The 17,082-nt window shown below is 38.9% G+C and overlaps 3 protein-coding genes and 1 long non-coding RNA gene across 9 annotated transcripts in view; 3 read left to right on the top strand and 1 right to left on the bottom strand.

Annotated features, from left to right (window-relative positions):
* The first annotated feature begins 565 nt into the window (after positions 1 to 565).
* LOC121708747 (gamma-aminobutyric acid receptor-associated protein-like) lies at positions 566 to 2,405 on the top strand. The gene is made up of 4 exons (XM_042091601.1): positions 566 to 1,009; positions 1,290 to 1,368; positions 1,595 to 1,713; positions 1,809 to 2,405. The coding sequence occupies exons 1-4, from the start codon at positions 920 to 922 to the stop codon at positions 1,890 to 1,892; spliced, it is 372 nt and encodes a 123-aa protein (XP_041947535.1). The 5' UTR covers positions 566 to 919; the 3' UTR covers positions 1,893 to 2,405.
* Positions 2,406 to 2,814: 409 nt separating this feature from the next.
* gps2 (G protein pathway suppressor 2) lies at positions 2,815 to 9,060 on the top strand. 5 transcript variants are annotated; one of them, XM_042091597.1, is made up of 12 exons: positions 2,815 to 3,318; positions 3,577 to 3,694; positions 4,041 to 4,150; positions 4,245 to 4,357; positions 5,688 to 5,767; positions 5,910 to 5,989; positions 6,554 to 6,743; positions 6,923 to 7,006; positions 7,269 to 7,345; positions 7,500 to 7,595; positions 7,740 to 7,823; positions 8,202 to 9,060. In XM_042091597.1, exons 1-12 carry the CDS (start codon positions 3,316 to 3,318, stop codon positions 8,292 to 8,294), a joined length of 1,128 nt encoding a protein of 375 aa, XP_041947531.1. In that variant the 5' UTR covers positions 2,815 to 3,315; the 3' UTR covers positions 8,295 to 9,060. The 5 variants fall into 5 exon arrangements, with proteins under 5 accessions (XP_041947531.1, XP_041947529.1, XP_041947533.1 ...); XM_042091595.1 differs by having other exon boundaries at positions 5,889 to 5,989; XM_042091599.1 differs by having other exon boundaries at positions 2,816 to 2,966; positions 5,889 to 5,989.
* LOC121708748 lies at positions 3,695 to 15,189 on the bottom strand. Its single transcript, XR_006031755.1, has 2 exons — positions 14,745 to 15,189; positions 3,695 to 4,319 (listed from the first exon to the last, which is right to left on the bottom strand). It is a non-coding gene; the product is annotated as an uncharacterized LOC121708748 (long non-coding RNA).
* tp53 (tumor protein p53) overlaps positions 12,133 to 17,082 on the top strand; it is a 28,648-nt gene continuing 23,698 nt past the window's right edge. The window contains exon 1 of one of the 2 annotated variants that reach the window (XM_042091589.1): positions 12,133 to 12,153. The gene's annotated coding sequence lies outside the window, so the exon portion shown is untranslated. The remainder of the gene's footprint in view (positions 12,154 to 17,082) is intronic. The other variant, XM_042091590.1, reaches the window with a different exon arrangement.

Genomic DNA, 17,082 nt, shown 5'->3' with positions numbered 1-17,082 from the left:
CCTGTTGTTGGTATGCTTGTACAATCTAGTGTGGCTGTGTATGAGCTACGTCACTAGCGCGACTGATTTGTTTTGTAGTCGTGGGAATTATGATCTTTCACAATGTTGTAATTCAATAGTTACGAAACAAACTGCAAATGTCTTTACATGAACATTTGTCTTTAAAATTGACAAACATCATATGGGTAATTCAAGGCACAAGTCAACCGGGACCAGAAAATAATTTATTTTTCGCCATAGACTGGCGTTCAAAATTTTTTGAAAGATAGGTCCCATGGAGGCAAATGGAAGTGGCGTCACTGGGACACTCTATAGCCTAAGGTTTGCAGTAGAGTTATCTCTAGGAGTTATCTTCTGAGTGATTTCGCAACAGATAGCTACATTTGAACCATTAAGCAACAGTTCACAAAGGGCGAACATTCACTGAAAACACTACCGAATAATAACCTAGTAGTAAAATTGTAATTACTTCCAGTAAAAACTGTCGTTTATTTATTCCCTTGTGTAAAGTTCGCATCCACACGCAATTTTAGGGTATGCACGTGCATTTGTTTCTAGGACACAGCTGCCAAGCGAAAATAACGGGGCGGGGCGGACTACAGTGAAACTGGGCTCTTGTTCGAGGATATATCTACTTAAATGATCATAGGGACAATACTAGGTTGAAATTTATTTACGCAAATGCAATAACTGAGTGCTGCTTTTCTTCAAACGTCATACTAAAGTGGTATTTTTGTTACGCTTACGCTAAGTGGGGTTTTTGTAACAGGCTAACCTAGAACACCTCTTCCGTGTTGTTCGAAACCCTTCCGCCTTCGTCAAATCCAGCTCACGCAAGTAAACATTAGCCTTGTTAGCTAACCGTGAACGTAAATTTAACAACAACTTACACGTTTCTAAAGGTCTCCCGTCTCCAAAAATGAAGTTTGTCTACAAGGAAGAACACTCTTTTGAGAAGAGACGATCAGAGGGTGAAAAGATTAGGAAGAAGTATCCAGACAGAGTGCCAGTAAGTATAGGCTATTATAGGTTAGATAGATAGATAGATAGATACTTTATTGATCCCCATGGGGAAATTCAAGAAGGTTCAATTCAAGGTTACTTTCATTTCTTATGCCCATACTAACATTTTACTATTTCAAGTCCTGACATCGAGCTCCTGGGATAATCATTTGGTTAGGCTATAACATGGGTGTGTCGTTTGGCTATGTTATGGGACATCAGCCGGTTTACCGTAATTAATAGATTCTGTCATCAGCTTGGGCCTTCTGTTTGTCTTCTATTTTCAGGTGATTGTGGAAAAAGCTCCTAAGGCCAGGATCGGGGACCTTGACAAAAAGAAGTATCTTGTACCATCAGACTTAACAGGTTATTATGTTAATTTAATTGTCCACATTTCTTAGCCTTACCTTGTCGTATAGGCGTGCTATTATACCTTCGGCACCTCTTGACTTACATAGAATGAGCTCCTCATGGGAACCAAAACTGTATAGTCATAACATAAAATAATGTTAATGGATATAATGGAGTAGGCTACCATACCTTTTTTGAAGAATCTGAACAATGTTATATGGTCTCTCTTTTTAAATTGAAGTGGGACAGTTCTACTTCCTGATCAGAAAAAGAATTCACCTTAGGGCTGAGGATGCCCTTTTCTTCTTTGTCAACAATGTCATTCCCCCAACATCAGCAACCATGGGGTTGCTGTATCAGGTAGAATCTCTCTCTCTCTGTCTCTCTAGAGAGTATGGATGTTAACATACCAGTGTTTCTTTCCTTTTCTGTAATCCTTTTTCTTTGTGTTTCAGGAGCATCATGAAGAGGACTTTTTTCTCTATTTTGCATACAGTGATGAAAGTGTCTATGGACGAGACCAGACAAGAAGCATGTAACGCAGCCCATGTTGTCAACTGCCATACCAATAAAAACGAGAACATCAAAGACTTACAATGAATATTTAAATTAGAAGGAATTATTTTAAAACATATTATGCCAGTGCCTCTTATCCATGTTTATACCATAAGAAGGCTATTTCAATGTTTGTTCTTCAGATGGATATTTTTAATTTCATACAGCATTAATCACCTGCACATTGTTGTCTGTCACCCTGTCTGTTAGCTTCTGATACACTACATTAATCATTTGATATGCATACATTAATCAGGATACTAGAAACAGGTAGCACAGCAACCTAAATAGAAATGTAATATTAAAGGGGAATGTTCATGAGACTTCTCATGATGAGATTACTCTTTTTTGCCTTTTTTTTTGTTCATTTCTTTGCACCCACAATATTTGTTGCCTATTTTAATTCTGTTGGGTGTTTTTAACATAGTGGTTTTATGTTACAAGCAAATGTGAAACATAGATGTTATTTTTTGCCCAATACAAACTTGACCAACAAATGAGAGTTTTATTTCTGACATATGAAGATTTTACTTCATTTTAAACACATTGACCTAGTGCCATGAAAAACTGTAAAATGGAAGTAATGATTTGACTACAAATAGCAGGCCTAGGCTTAAACTACACTGACATATTAGCAAGCCTGTTATATAGGCCTAAGTAGCCTAGTTTTCCATTTCATGTATTTTTTTTTTTTTATTAATGCGTTAGCTAACCACTAGCACCACAACAAAAATAAACAAGAAAACTGGTAGGTGTTTACAGAAGATGAAATGCAACGTGTCAAACTAATCAAAAGAGGAGAATGTAGGCTACTTGTAGTTTCTCATACTGGTTCAACTATAGTTGATATGTCTATGGTTTTGACGTTTGCCTTGCTGGCAGGTATCACGTATTATTTTTGCGACGTCTGGCGCTTATCGCCGGAAATGCGACAACCGAATGTGTATTCATTTTACAGTTAGCTGACTGCCTAACATTTAGGGCCTTATATTTTTGTCAGTTAATGTGACAAATAACTTCAAACAAGCTCAACACAGTTTTCTCAGACACGGACAAAAGTGCGTTAAAGAGGATTTTGTGAATATCGGTTCAAAACTATATTGTTGGCTTGTTAACGTTAGATATGTCGTTTTATGGAGCTAGCTGGCTAAGCTAACATAACGTTAGTTATTGACAAGGCAGTAATAGCTATTTGAGATTTTATTTTTGACTGTTCTGAATAAGAAGTAATCTGTAGTATTGCCTGGTTCAAGCAAGGCAATAGCCTGGCCAGCTAGCTCTTTCTGCACCCAGAGCAGGGAATTGGCTATTATCGACGGCTCTTAGCTAGCCGTAGCTATTCTGTGCTAGGCCTCTTGACAGTAGTTATTTCTGTCTTAGTGGTAGACTGTCGTTGTAGAGTTTGACATGGTAAGTAAGTAATGTGACCGATGTAGCAATATCTAGAGTTTTGGAGGGCGCTATGTGACAACTAATGAGCAAGGAATTAATTTCTCAAATATCTTCACTAGAGTGTCCAGCGCCCTTTTGCGTAGTCATCTTTTCCCTTTTAGTGAAGTGGGTCAATAAGCATCCATACCAGTATTGTGCTGGCTAACTAAAGATAATGTTTTAATAATAATATTCGGCGCTGTAGTATCTAATGTTCTCGTCGTATTTTCTCACTAGCTGGCCCCTCCAATACCAACCATCATGCCAGCTCTTCTGGAGAGGCCCAAATTGTCCAATGCAATGGCACGAGCATTGCACAAGCATATAATGAGAGAGAGGGAGAGAAAGCGACAAGGTTTGTACATTTATTTATTTTAATGACCACATCACTTTGATAAGTGGAGGCATCTGCATTCTGTCGTAAATCCAGGGAGAAACTGCGAATTGTTTTTATTTGAAGCTCTAGATGCTATTGCTTGTGCTGGCTAAATGTGAACGTAGCCTAGTCAGTACTAACTTAGCCTCTAAATGGTTCAAAATGCATTCAAGGATATATCTAGAGCCAGGAATAGATCATATAGAGCATATCTCTTCAGACAACAAGAACAATTCCATCACATGTGATTAACATGAGCTGAGTGACTTGTTTTGCCTACATCCATATTTGATATGCTTGATTTTGATTAAAAAACTGTCCACAGAGGAAGAAGAAGTGGACAAGATGATGGAACAAAAACTTAAAGAAGAGGAAGAGAGAAAGCGGAAGAAAGAGATGGAGGAGCGGATGTCCTTAGAGGAGACCAAAGAACAGGTGTGGCTGTGACAACGCAACTGACATCTCAAAATGACCTTGGCCTCCAAATGGCTTTTTCTACATTTCTTCTGGACATGTCCTACTGTTGTAGATTATGAAGATGGGTGAGAAACTGCAGGGGCTTCAGGAGGAGAAACACCAGCTCTTCCTACAACTCAAGAAGGTCCTGCATGAAGAGGAAAAGAGACGAAGAAAAGAACAGAGGTGAGCATGGTATAAGTATATATACTCTTTTGATCCCGTGAGGGAAATTTGGTCTCTGCATTTATCCCAATCTGTGAATTAGTGAAACACACTCTAATCCTGGCGCAGTGAGCTGCCTGCAACAACAGCGGCGCTCGGGGAGCAGTGAAGGGTGAGAGAAAGTGGAATAGAACATTATGTCCAATATTCCAATATGTGGTTTAATGTTCTGCATTTCTCATTAGTAGGTCACTTGATACTAAAAGTATGATTCTATGTAATGACTGTATGATATCTGTACTGTCCCTGTGTATATCTGTGTGTGACTATTTAGAGATAAGCAGGAATATTATGACTTTGCAGTGTTTCACTGTTCTGCATGGCTGCGTCAGTAGCTATCTGCTCCGGATTGCCAGGTTGCCACTAATCAGAGTCTGATTCAGTGTAGTCCACGTGAGATGTGATGACCAACGCCATCTCCTGTCAGCCTGGAAGGATACTTAAACCCTAACTATTTCCTTGTCTAGTTAGAGCAGCTGATGGATCTTTAGGTGAAGTCATGCTGTCTCTCCCTTGATGCGCATCATTGTAAATAAACTCTGTTCCTGATTTTTCTTACTATTGGTCTGACTGGGTCTCTAGTAAATCTGTGGTATCAAAATTACCATCAAGGGTTAGTTGCCTTGCTCAAGGGCACTTCAGCCGTGCCTACTGGTCGGGGTTCGAACCGACAACCCTACGGTTACAAGTCCGAAGCGCTAACCAGTAGGCCACGGCTGCCCTACGGCTGGTGATTGTTGTCTGTCAAATTGTCAGTCTGTGAAATCCCTTAGAAACACATATTGTGTTAAAATACTGGTGATCGCTAAGCTTCTATAGTTGTGCTTTCCTGATGTGTTGGTTCATCTGTACAAACAAACCCAAAACACACTGAAGAGGTAGCATTTCTTTAGAACCGTAGATAGGTGGAAATATTCTACCAAACATTCAAGGACAGTGAAAGAGGGTGGTTCTGGCAACTGTCGTTTTAAGCTTTCAAGAAGAGAAAGGTGCCAATATGATTATTTAATTTAATTATAGTATTTTTAGTCTGTCTCTGTTTCTGTCGTTAGGTCTGTTTCAATAGCTATCACGGTTACACCATATAGCTACATATGTGGAATTTGGGACAATTTTTGCTAACTTATGTCTTATTATTATTATTAATATTATTATTACCAAGTGTGCGATTCAGGACATAAAGCATTGTTCTATGCTGTTAAGAGTATATGTTGTTGGACCCAATTGTTCCAGTAATGCACAGAGAATTCTTCAGTCTGATGGGTTGTATTCATGTATTTTCTCTATACAGTGACATGACCACTTTAACTTCAGCCACATACCAGCCCAACATGGCCATCCACTCAGGACAGCATCTTTTGAGCATGCAAGGTAGGCGGACCACCCAGCAAGACACATCATAGCTAAAGATATGTATTTGTCTGTGGTGTGTTACTGTCAAAAACATATTCGTGGGCATTCGTATGTTTATTTCTTTCCTTTGTGATCACATGTCTGTGGTTTAAACGCCCAGCGAGTCCAGTGAGTCACGGTCGACCGGGAGCACTCCTGGGAGAGAGGAGTAAGCAGCTCTTTCAGACTCCTATCATTCCGGTGAGTATTCTCTATTTGATTTTTCTTTATGACATTCTGAAAAGCTATGTCTTACAAAAGTCCCCATTGGCATACGTTATGTCTTACAAAAATCCCCATTGGCATCTTCGTCTCTCCTCCGTGTGCCAAAAAACCCACACATTTATTGGCAGCTCGGATGCTAAATGCTTTTGAAGTTACCCAATTAGTTACCATAGCCAGAGTATGAAATGACATCAGTGTCAAGGAAAGTCCCACATTCTTTTAGAGCTTTTTTTTTTCTCTGAATATTAAAGGTTTCTAGCATAAGCATTACAAAGCATTAAACGTATTTAGACATTTGTAACACTGTAATGAGTCGGCTTTAATGCATTTCAGATCCCTATTGGTCTATAAACCTCAGGCCATTCAGTCCGAATGCAGTGATCTAAGAATGACTCAGAGTCCTTCCTGTACCGCTTCGCCAGAAAAGTGTTGAGCAACCACTGTGTTAGCTAAGAATAGTCCCTATCATTGAGCGGTAGTTTATGTGGCCCTGTAGTCTGTGTATGGGGAAGAATTCATCTCCTGTCCTTGACCTCACAGGGCCGACACTACCAGTCCCAACAGGGTTTCAGTGCGGGGACCTCAGAGCATGCTCAGTACTCTGGAGTCCAGCCAGCCCATGGGCCCTATGGTGTGGCCCAGTCCCAACACGCGTCCCCCTTCACCCCCAGTCAACCGGTGCCTGTCAGCTATGCCAGCAGTTCCCAGCTCAGAGGTGTGCTGTGCTCTGGTTTGTTGGTGTATTTCTTCGTCCCTTGTCCCTGTCTGTGTTCCTATATTTCAGAAGCAATTAAGAGGGTGTGAAGTGAAAACAAGACTGACATGACTTGTTTTAAAAGGCATGATATTTTTTGAAGGTGAATGCAGTCTTATATACTCATCAAGTGTTGCAACGATGTTCCTCTTTAGGCGCTGCGGCATTTCCGACCATGCCCTACTTGCCTCACCAGCAGCAAGGCCATGCAGTATACGGTCACTTTGTTTCTCAACCAGGTGCGTCCTTAGTCAGTCATAGGATAATTGCTAATGATAACTCATAAACTCACTCAATCATAACTCACTTTACTTTCCTTCCTGTGGTGCATTTCTCAAAACCATATTTGCTAACCTGTTAGCAACTTAGTTGGTTGGCAATGGGAAATTAGCAACTATTTTTGGGGGAAACGGGTTTGGTTCCGTTTGTTGTTTATAGGACTGGAATGTAATGGTTAAGTGATCAGGAATGTCATGCAGTCTCTCTCTTATTTCCACAAAGGTATTTTCCCGAGTGCTGCAATTCCTTTACAGAAACAGCTGGAGCATGCGAACCAGCAGTCCGGCTTCACTGACTCTGTGAGTCCACATCACAGACGCAAATATGATCATTCAATTTACACTACGTGTTAGTCTGTTCCTTTGAAATCAACGTCTGAAACACTGGGCTTCTTTTAGCCCATTATTGTGTATATATTTTCATAATGGTAATGTTCTGTGTGCTTGTGTTAAGAGTACTTTGAGGACTATGCCTCCTCAGGCTCTCCATGCTAGTGCTGCTGGTTTGCTGCCTACCCCCTCCATTGCAGTCCAGATTCCATCTGGCAAGGTTGGCATTGCTGCATTTTTCAGTGTATAACACAGTAGATCACACCAATAAGAATAAAGTGTCAATATTTCTGTTCCGTCAGGATTCAGTTTCTTGAAATATTGTAACACATTAGTGATAGTTGTGGGTTTAATATCTACACAGACTGGACTGCCGTATGCTCATCCGCCAAGGCCAGCCTCCCCAGGAGCCTTCTCTCATGGGACACCCCCACAACCTAGCCATGCTGTGAGTCCCACCATCCACAATACACTGGAATTTCTGAACTTCACACAAACTTCTGAACTTCATCACCATATTACCTCAGCGAATGAGTCTGGGTGCTAGAATAGTCTGACGTTTACAGATATTCACTTGTTAGTAAGTGAAGGGAATGCCTGAATAGGCTGTAGGAAGCAAAGAAGCAGATTTGGCATGGAGCTGGGTTTTTTTTGTTGTTGTTGTTTTTTTTACTTGATGATTATGATCCATCATCTGCCAACCAGTGAAATGAATGACGCAATCCATTACATCCTTTGTAGACAATGGTGATAAGGGAGCCAAAAATTGCTTTCCTGTCATTGTTGCCCTTTTGACCTAGCTTCTATTCTCTGTTCTCCAATAAAGGCTTCCTTTCAGAGTTCTCCTCAGCCCGGCCCACGAGCCGCATACATCCCTCACAGCCAGTCGGGTCAGAGGTTCTACCACCATGGCAAGTAAGCCCAGACGCAAGGCCTCGTGCAACGGAGATGGGAGTCAAGGTCCAAGCGAAACCTGCTCTCGGATGTTCAGCTCCCCACTCAGGGTCATTGTGTTGAAAAAGGTCATGTGACTGGGTGACCTTCATTATCAGTCTGCACGAGCATGGAACTCAACCCCCCCCCCCTCTGTGGTTTTTACTCTTCATGTTAATGTACAGGGTATATGATTTTACATAAAATGACAAAAGCAGGTCATTTTTGGTTGTTTGAGATGTAATCATAGTAGTCACAACCATACCTAATGCTAATGATGGGCTTGTGATGGTTGCCTGATGAAGTGCACCTTAAAATCTGTTGCTTTTCTTAAGAGAAATAGCCAGATAGGCTTTTATTGAGTGAAAAAATGTTGAACTGCATTTTTTTTTAAATGAATATATAAGAAAAAAACATGTACGGAAAAAGAAAAACCCTTCTCAGGGCTTCAGCAGGTGTTTGGATGTTATGACAAATGCCCTTACTTACTCCGTGATGCACTTATACACTAATACCCACAGCACTCTCGCACACAACTTGTTCACACAAATGCAAGTCTTTGTTACTGACAGACACAGAAACGCACACATACACATTTACATGTATGGACTGATATTTTCATACAATTAAATGTTTGTAACAAGGTCTTTTTAAATTATATTGAAAAATTTCTACTAATTATGGAGATCACATGAAAATGAAATTTATTTTCGCCAAATGTATCTCAAAAATTAAATCATACATTTAACTGATGTGGTTTGGTACTCATTTGGAAAAATATTTTTGGGTTTGTTAACAAATATTGGGCATGAATTACCAGACACATGAATCTTGAGAGCACATATTACCTATACTGCAGGTCACTTTGGATCAGCAATTGTGAAGGAAGTTGTGTTTGTTCATGTTTATATTTAAAATGATTAGCAGATGCTTTTGTCCAAAACAACATGCATTATATTTGAAGTAACCAAGGACCAAACGAAACAGCGGTACTCTGCTCACCCCTCCCTTCATTATTCCCAGGGAAACTCCTCACTGGGTTGTTTTTGTTTGGAGGACAGGCTGCCCCCACTTCGTTTGTTTCCAGTTTTCTGAGCCTGGGCTGCCTACAGAGTTTTTTTTACAGTACTCACAGAATGGGCAGCTAGCGGATCGTGAGGAGGTGATTGCTGAATGTGACAAATAATTGGGTTTGAAATCGCATACGATCGCTGACTACACCTTTAATTTACAAGTACCAGCAGCATACACTAAACACAAGGGGTCCCCCTCCAAAGTGATTTTTTAAATTCCTTTTTCCAGACCTGGAAAAGTCCTGCAATTTAGCAAATTCATTGAACGTTTAGGGGAAACTCATAAAATGTTATTTCCTTAATAAGGAAATTACAAAGGCAATTTATGTTGCTTCATAGGTGTTTTCTCAGTTTTTAATTTCCATCCAATAATTTAGCCCAAGCTGTGTAATGTTGTCTGCTGCAAGGTCATAGTAGTAGATATTTTATTAAGGGTTATTGAAGTTTTAAAATGTCAATGAAAATGGGAGGGAACCCTGGCTATACCTGAACCCAGACTAGAAGAAGAAGTTCAACAACTATTATTCAGGACCTTAGCACCTGGTGGCAACGTGGATACAAGTACAGAATGCAGAAATCCTTAAACATTTGTGTATCCAATGTGTTTTCAATCTTATTTTTGACACCTGACTTTTTGAACAATGCCTTTTATGCTATAAGTCAATATCAAAGTACAACACCTGACTAAATACTACTACAACAACTAAAAACTGGTTTCCAACTAGAAGTTGCCCTATTTGCTTAAAATGACTATTTGCTATTGGAAGAATATGCAACATTTAATTGCAGGTTTAAAAACTGACAATAAGTAGAGCTGTTTAAGCAGATAGTTTAGTGATCAAGTTTAATGATTAAAATTGGGATAATCACAAAATCAAAGAGTGTGGCGACAAAAAGAATTCAGGTAAAACACCAGGGAAAACTAAAAGGTGAGGTCATTTTTTCCAACCCATGACACTTGTTAAATTCACAAAAAAAGAAAAACAATGTTAATCAAACAAAGTGGCTTAGACCAAGCATACAGTATTCCAGAATATCATAATCAGTGTATGCTCCAATGTCACTTCAGGCACAGATGGAAGTTGTATTTCATTGGCTGTTCTTGTATCAACATCATCTTGCAAGGATCACAGAAAACAAACAACCCCGAATCAATGGACATTATGCATTTAGCATTATGACTTATATCCTATCAGCACCTTTAAATAAATATCTGTCCTGACCTGTCTTGCTCAAGGCAAATATGTAAAGCCTCTATATAAAGTTTATGAATTTAGATACAGAGACATGGAATGGAAGACAGCAATAAGAAGTGTCATGCTTTAGGTTAGTATTATCTAGTCTCTTTAGTGTGGGTGTAGTGTAGTGAGGGTCAAAATTGACTCACTTCCTCACACACACACACACACTCATTCAAATAACTTAATGTGTGCCGTTCAGTGCGCAAAATGGCGGTAAACACTCTGCAGACGCCTGTGTAGTGTGGGCACCCAACATCAGATCTCTGTGCTGCCAGTTAGTTGAAGTATCAGGACATTTCTCAGTCTCTAAAATGTATTAGGTCAAGCTCAATATCTCTATCAAGCATGGCTTTGGTTCGGGTTGAACTGAAGAAAAAGCATAAATTATCTTTTCTAAAAAAGCATTTTGGTTCTTAATAAGTAGCTCTCCAGACACATTCATCCAGTAAATGACCCATGAAGCAAGTTTAACATTATCCCTGTCCCCCCTCTAACTGATCTCCTCTCCTCTTGAAGAGAAGGGGGTGTGGTGTTCCGTTTAGCCAGTTTGTCAAACTGGTTCAGTGATGTGAATAGAAGCAGGAGAATTTTGGCGGGACTTTAACTAACCTAACAATATCAACACAGGAAAGGACTAGAGCCTTCTTTGTCTAGAAATTCAAACAAATCAAGCCCATACAGTAGTAGTACAGCAGTAGAAGAGGATGAATTGTAATAGATAGGAAAGAGTCTTGCATTTGAAATAGCAGCTGTCCGTTGTGCAGAGGCGGAAGTTGACTCTGCAGTTTCAGAAAGGGAGGGGAGAGAGAAAGCCTCTGAGGGGGAAAAAAAAGTCCCTCTTATAACATCGTTAAATTCTCTATGTGGAATGCACAGATGACAGAAGTAACATTACATTGTTGTTGTCAACAGTACATCAATAATGAAAAACCATACTATGGATGGATTTTAGTGTCATTTTGTTTGAAAGTGAAACCAGTACCCAAATGCCTCGAATGAATGAAGTTTTGGCTTCCAGGAGACAGAGATGACTGTATCTTTGGGCTCGTCTCTGGTAGGTTTATCTACACTTTTTCTTTCGGCTTGTATACAATTATTTGTTACTCGTTATTGGTTTGCATGAATTAAGCCACAGGCTGCCGCAATCCAGATTTATTTTTTGTTATAAAATGTGTTGCTCTGGTCTGGCTGCTGTCCATCTTATGTTTTAAACCATCCAATCGTTTTTACCATCCTATGAAGTATAAGTCATGCAGCAAAAAGCTCACTATAGTTCGGTTTGATGATTTCAAGACCATGACGTTTGAATACCACCTTTGTGACGTTTTTGATTCTTATTTGATGCCCGAAATCCCAAATGCCCGATGCCCTCCCTTTCCGCCTGAAAACACTTAAAAGCAGAAAAAATATATAAGAAATATCACCTAGACAGTGAAATTGGTATGGATAACGCATTTCCTTCCACGTCCTTTTCTCCCTATTTTGACAGGCCTGATTCATATATGGCTTCATCTGTCTACAATGACAACAGGTGGGTGCTCATAGCTCACTTTTAGAAATGTAATATTTATATAACCCTTTAGAGCTTGAATAACTAGAGAAAATGAAGCAATATGACCATTCATTGTTCATTTGTTTTTTTTTCAAATCTGCGTTGGTCTTGACATTTTGAGGCTGTAGTTACTTTGGACAGTGGTGGCTTGTGCAACATGCTAACTTAACATGTGCTTTGGTTCAGAAAGGTCTGCGATCATGCATGTCAATATTTTCAATTCCAATTTAATATCCGATTAAACCTTTTATGAGGATCTTACACGAAGATTAAGATTTATCCCAAAATTTCTTAAGGCAATATAGGTTCAGCAGTACAAATGGTATTCAGACAGCCATTTTAGGCATGAAGAAATTTCACAGCCATTACAACTATGACATACAACTTCTATTATCAAGGAGATGGCCGGATATGATATGAACCTCTTTTGTTCAGAAAGATCTAAGATCATACATCCCGATCTAAGATCATTCGATCCCGATATTTTTAATATCCGATTCAAGTAAACTTCTTATGAAAATCCTAAGATTAAGATTTCTCAAAAATTCTTTAAAGAAGGGCAATATGGTGTCAGCAATGCAAACTGTATACTGCAGCCCACCATTTATATATATATATATATATATATATATATATATATATATATATATATATATATATATATATATATATATACATATATATATATATATATACACACACATATACATATACACATACACACACACACACACAACGTGGTAAGAGTGATAACGTTTTATATTCTTTTGGTTTTCTTTGGCATGATCCTCCTTAAACTATGATTATTATTATGAATAATAATTATATTGTTATAGCCTATTGTTTTAGGCTATTGTAAAGAGAAAGACACCTCTGCTTAATGTTATAAAGTCCAGACAGAGAGGGAGATACATCTGGTGTGCAGACTTTATTGCTATTGCTGTGACTTTTGCTTTTGTCCACACTCTATAAACTTAGGCTGCTTGGATATACATGCCTTTTGTAGACGTTTCACCTCTGCTCAATGCTCCCTTGCAGCCAATTCAACTAATCTAAAAGCATCTGAAAATGTATATTCTTTTCTTTTTGATACTGTTTTGTGAAATTGGCAAACATCTGCTTCAATAATATTCTAGGGTGACTACAATCGGTGATTGGTATGCATACCTTTCACATTTTACAATCTAACTCAATTTCAGGTGTCATTTGTTAACTGACCTGATTACTAGTGATTAAAATGTTGTTATTTTGCATATAAGTGTTGCTGTAACGGTTCCTGGGAGCTCCCATTGAGCCTGCACATACGTATTTTCACTGCAAATTTGCTTTTAGAAATGTAATATTTTCTCAAACCTTCAGAGCTTGAATAACTAGAGAAAATTAAGCGATATAACCATTAATTGTTCATTTGTTTTAAATCTGTGTCAGTCCTGACATCCATTCTGAGGTTTCAGTTACTTTGGACAGTTGTGGCTGCCAAATGCTAACATAACATGTGCTTTGGTTCAAAAATCTCTAAGATCATGCCAATATTTTCAATATTCCAATATCTGATTCCAATTCTAATATATTTTTATATATATTTATTTCCTATGAAGATTAAGATTCATCTCAAAATTCCTTTAGAATTTTGACATAAAACTTGTATTATCAGAGAGATGGCTGCACATGTGTGGTATAACCAGTTTTGTTCAGAAAGGTCTTTAATCATACATATCATTTTTTAAATTATTATTATTTCGATTCCTGCACAGATATATTGTCAAGGCATATTTCCTTGCATAGCCATACATGGGGAGACTGGGTGAACCCAGACCAACCAGTTAGAAAATTTGATGCTATAATGGGAAGAATTTGCAGGCCTAGATCAATTAATAATTAACAAGCCATTCGGTTAAATTTAATTTTAAGAAGTTTCACAGCCTATCTAGATCGTTGTATTTATTTTCAGACGCTTTTACCAAGCATGGTGCTTTGCGCGTGATGGTGCGGAGAGCTGTGGAAGGCCTATTGATGTCAGACTTTCATTCATTTGCCAAGTCATTTCGATTTGAAATTCGGTCTTCATAGATCACAGGTTAACCACACTTTCACTCTTATGTTATGATGTGTAGTTATGAAATGTTTAGGCTATGAAGTGTAGCTTGTGCTGGACACATGCCAAACAAATCCAAGTCGTTTTATTGGGCCTTATAAATGATTAGCCTACATTTAGCAAACTGAAACAGATTTATAATCAAAATAAAATAGCTTCGGCTTCTATACTTATCGAATGCAGGCGATGCCGATATGCAGTAGGCTCCCATAGCCTATAGTATACTATTACCCCAGGCCTCATGACATTATCAAAGCGGACGTATCAAAAGCAGCATGCGCTGCAATAATAGACTAGCCTCACTGAATTATAAATGATATGATGCATTTGATCAGAAGAAATGTTATATCGATGGGACACATAAGTTACGCAGCATCATTACCAATATAGGCCATGACGAAAGTTCAGCGCCGAATACAGATCAGCAATAAGACATCAGCCTATCTATATATTAACACGTTTTAGGCTTACTTACGTTATGCTTTAACTCCTGGCTTTCCACGCAGCGAAAACAAATGTCTTCGCTTTCGTTCTTTTCATCTTGCCGCCATTTCAGGTTTTCTTAATCAAGATAGCCTACACCAGTTGAACTGCAGTCATCCATGTGATGTCTGCCAGTATGTTTGCAATAGCCTAATCAAAAATCCCGTCCAATCAGGCCTAGGCCTATATCATACAGCCTAATGGCAATTAGCCTAATCCTAATGAAGGCCTACAATTTTAAACAAGGCATAGCAAAGATGGGCCTGTTAGCTTATTTGTTGAGACATTTATCACGAAGTAAACGACAGGACCAAACGAGCATCACTTTAACCTGATTTACCGGGGACGAGAAGTTGTCGGCTGGCCTAACATGTTAAATTCATATGCACCTGTTGGCTAGGTTATTGCTTAGTCTGAGCCTATAACGACTTGCACCCATCATTACAGTGTTCTGTTATCCGAAGTCTTCTTCTTCCCACCAAATTTCTGCGTCTAATTCAGCTTCAACCGTTTAACGTAGAAACCTCGTTCAAACTTTGTAACGTAGGTCTTGAAAAGGACACGTGGGTAATGTATTTTTCACTTTTGTAAACTTTATACTTTGAGATATTAATAAAAAACAAGCTTATTTTTCCCCCATAGACTTTGTATGGGGACTATGACATCATAATGGGCTAATTAACTTGATTTGCACCTGTATCAACTTCCAGCTGCTCAACTAGGTCCCATCAAAAAGCTAGTTAAACTGATTGCACCTGTATCAACTGCTTTCTGCTTAACTAGGCCAACTCTCTCTGTGTATCTCCATTCTACAAGGATATAAGGCACATCCAACTTTCTATCCATTCATCCTCTTCAAACCATTCACTCATCTACCCATTAAACTATACATCAACTTCCATTAAACAATCTGCCTATCAACATCCATTCAACTTTCTGTCTATCAACATCCTAGCCTGGGTGTTCCCATGCTGCCTTGCGCGCGATTTGATTCACGCTGCTAAGGCAGCCTGGAGACCATGGAGCAAATTTTCGCCTGAGATAGGGAACCAATCACAGAACAGGGGGGAAAGCAAGACGATGATGAGCTATGCACAGACGCATTTGATAGACATCCGTGGCACCCAATAAACGGATCTGGGCATTTTTTTTCAAATACGAGAAAATGAACGTTTGGTTCCCAGACCACGTCTCATTGAGAAGTGGTGGCGCTAGCCAGGCTATCAACATCCATTACACTATCTACATTTAACTTTTAAACTATATACTCTGTCTCAGGCTTTAAACATACAATCTGGCTCTATTTCCTCTGCCCACAACTGTTTCAAAATAAATGTCCTCACTACAATAATTCACTATTAAATAATTTAACTATTTAAACTACTCAACTATTTAACTGTTCAGCCATTTCAACTGTCAGTTGTTATCAACTGTGACTTCTGCCAACTGTTATCAAATAAAACTTTGTTTTGCATTTTATGTTAATATACAGTATGTTTATATTTTCATGCACTGGTAATTTCCTCGAAATTACATTTTCTAGTTTAATGCACTGTTGCACTATATGGACTTATAGAAGAGATAGAATAGGTCACTTCCCGCATTAATCGTGAGATTAGCATCCTCATTACCAAAAATGCCTGACTAGTCCAATTTTCCTGACCATTTTGATATCCTCCGATTATCCCGTAAATTCCCGCCAATTGCCCCCACTCTATGGTCTGTCTGAAAATCATATTTTCGAGCGAATACCCTCACCCGCGCGTACACACACACACCTCGTGTAAATTCAGCGCTGTAGCCTAGTTGGCTGTCAAGTGCGTTCTCTCTAACGCAAAGTAATAATAATAATTCAAATAATAATAATTCAAAAACATCACCACAGCATTAAGCTAGAGACACTGGCTAAACTGTAAAATATATCATATAGGAACTATAGGCTACTGAAATGTAGGCCTATTGAAAAGAGTTCCACTATAAAGTCATATAAAGAACAAAGAAAACACTTAAGCTATCTTTTCGACCAACAGCTGTTACCATTGTTGTAAAGGCCTGTAGCCTATTCTATTTTTTACGTTAAGTTGTATAGTGCACGAGCTACAATTGTTATAATAATTTCGATTGAGGTGGATCCAACACCGTGGCAATACCTAAGGAAATTGAATGGTTGGATGGTGTGATGGATGGATGACCTCACCTCAGATATACTTGTTTGACAACCTCGTTGACATAGCCTAGGCCTACCGAAAAACAAGGTAGAGACCTCGCCACAAAGTATCAAGATGTTCACCCTATCTACAGGCGACCCTGCCAGTTTGGACGATAGGCTG

This window comes from Alosa sapidissima, chromosome 5, assembly GCF_018492685.1.
Source record: "Alosa sapidissima isolate fAloSap1 chromosome 5, fAloSap1.pri, whole genome shotgun sequence".
NCBI lineage: Eukaryota > Metazoa > Chordata > Actinopteri > Clupeiformes > Clupeidae > Alosa > Alosa sapidissima.
Note: the sequence above shows the minus strand (reverse complement) of the source record. Positions and strands in the feature narration are given on the sequence as shown.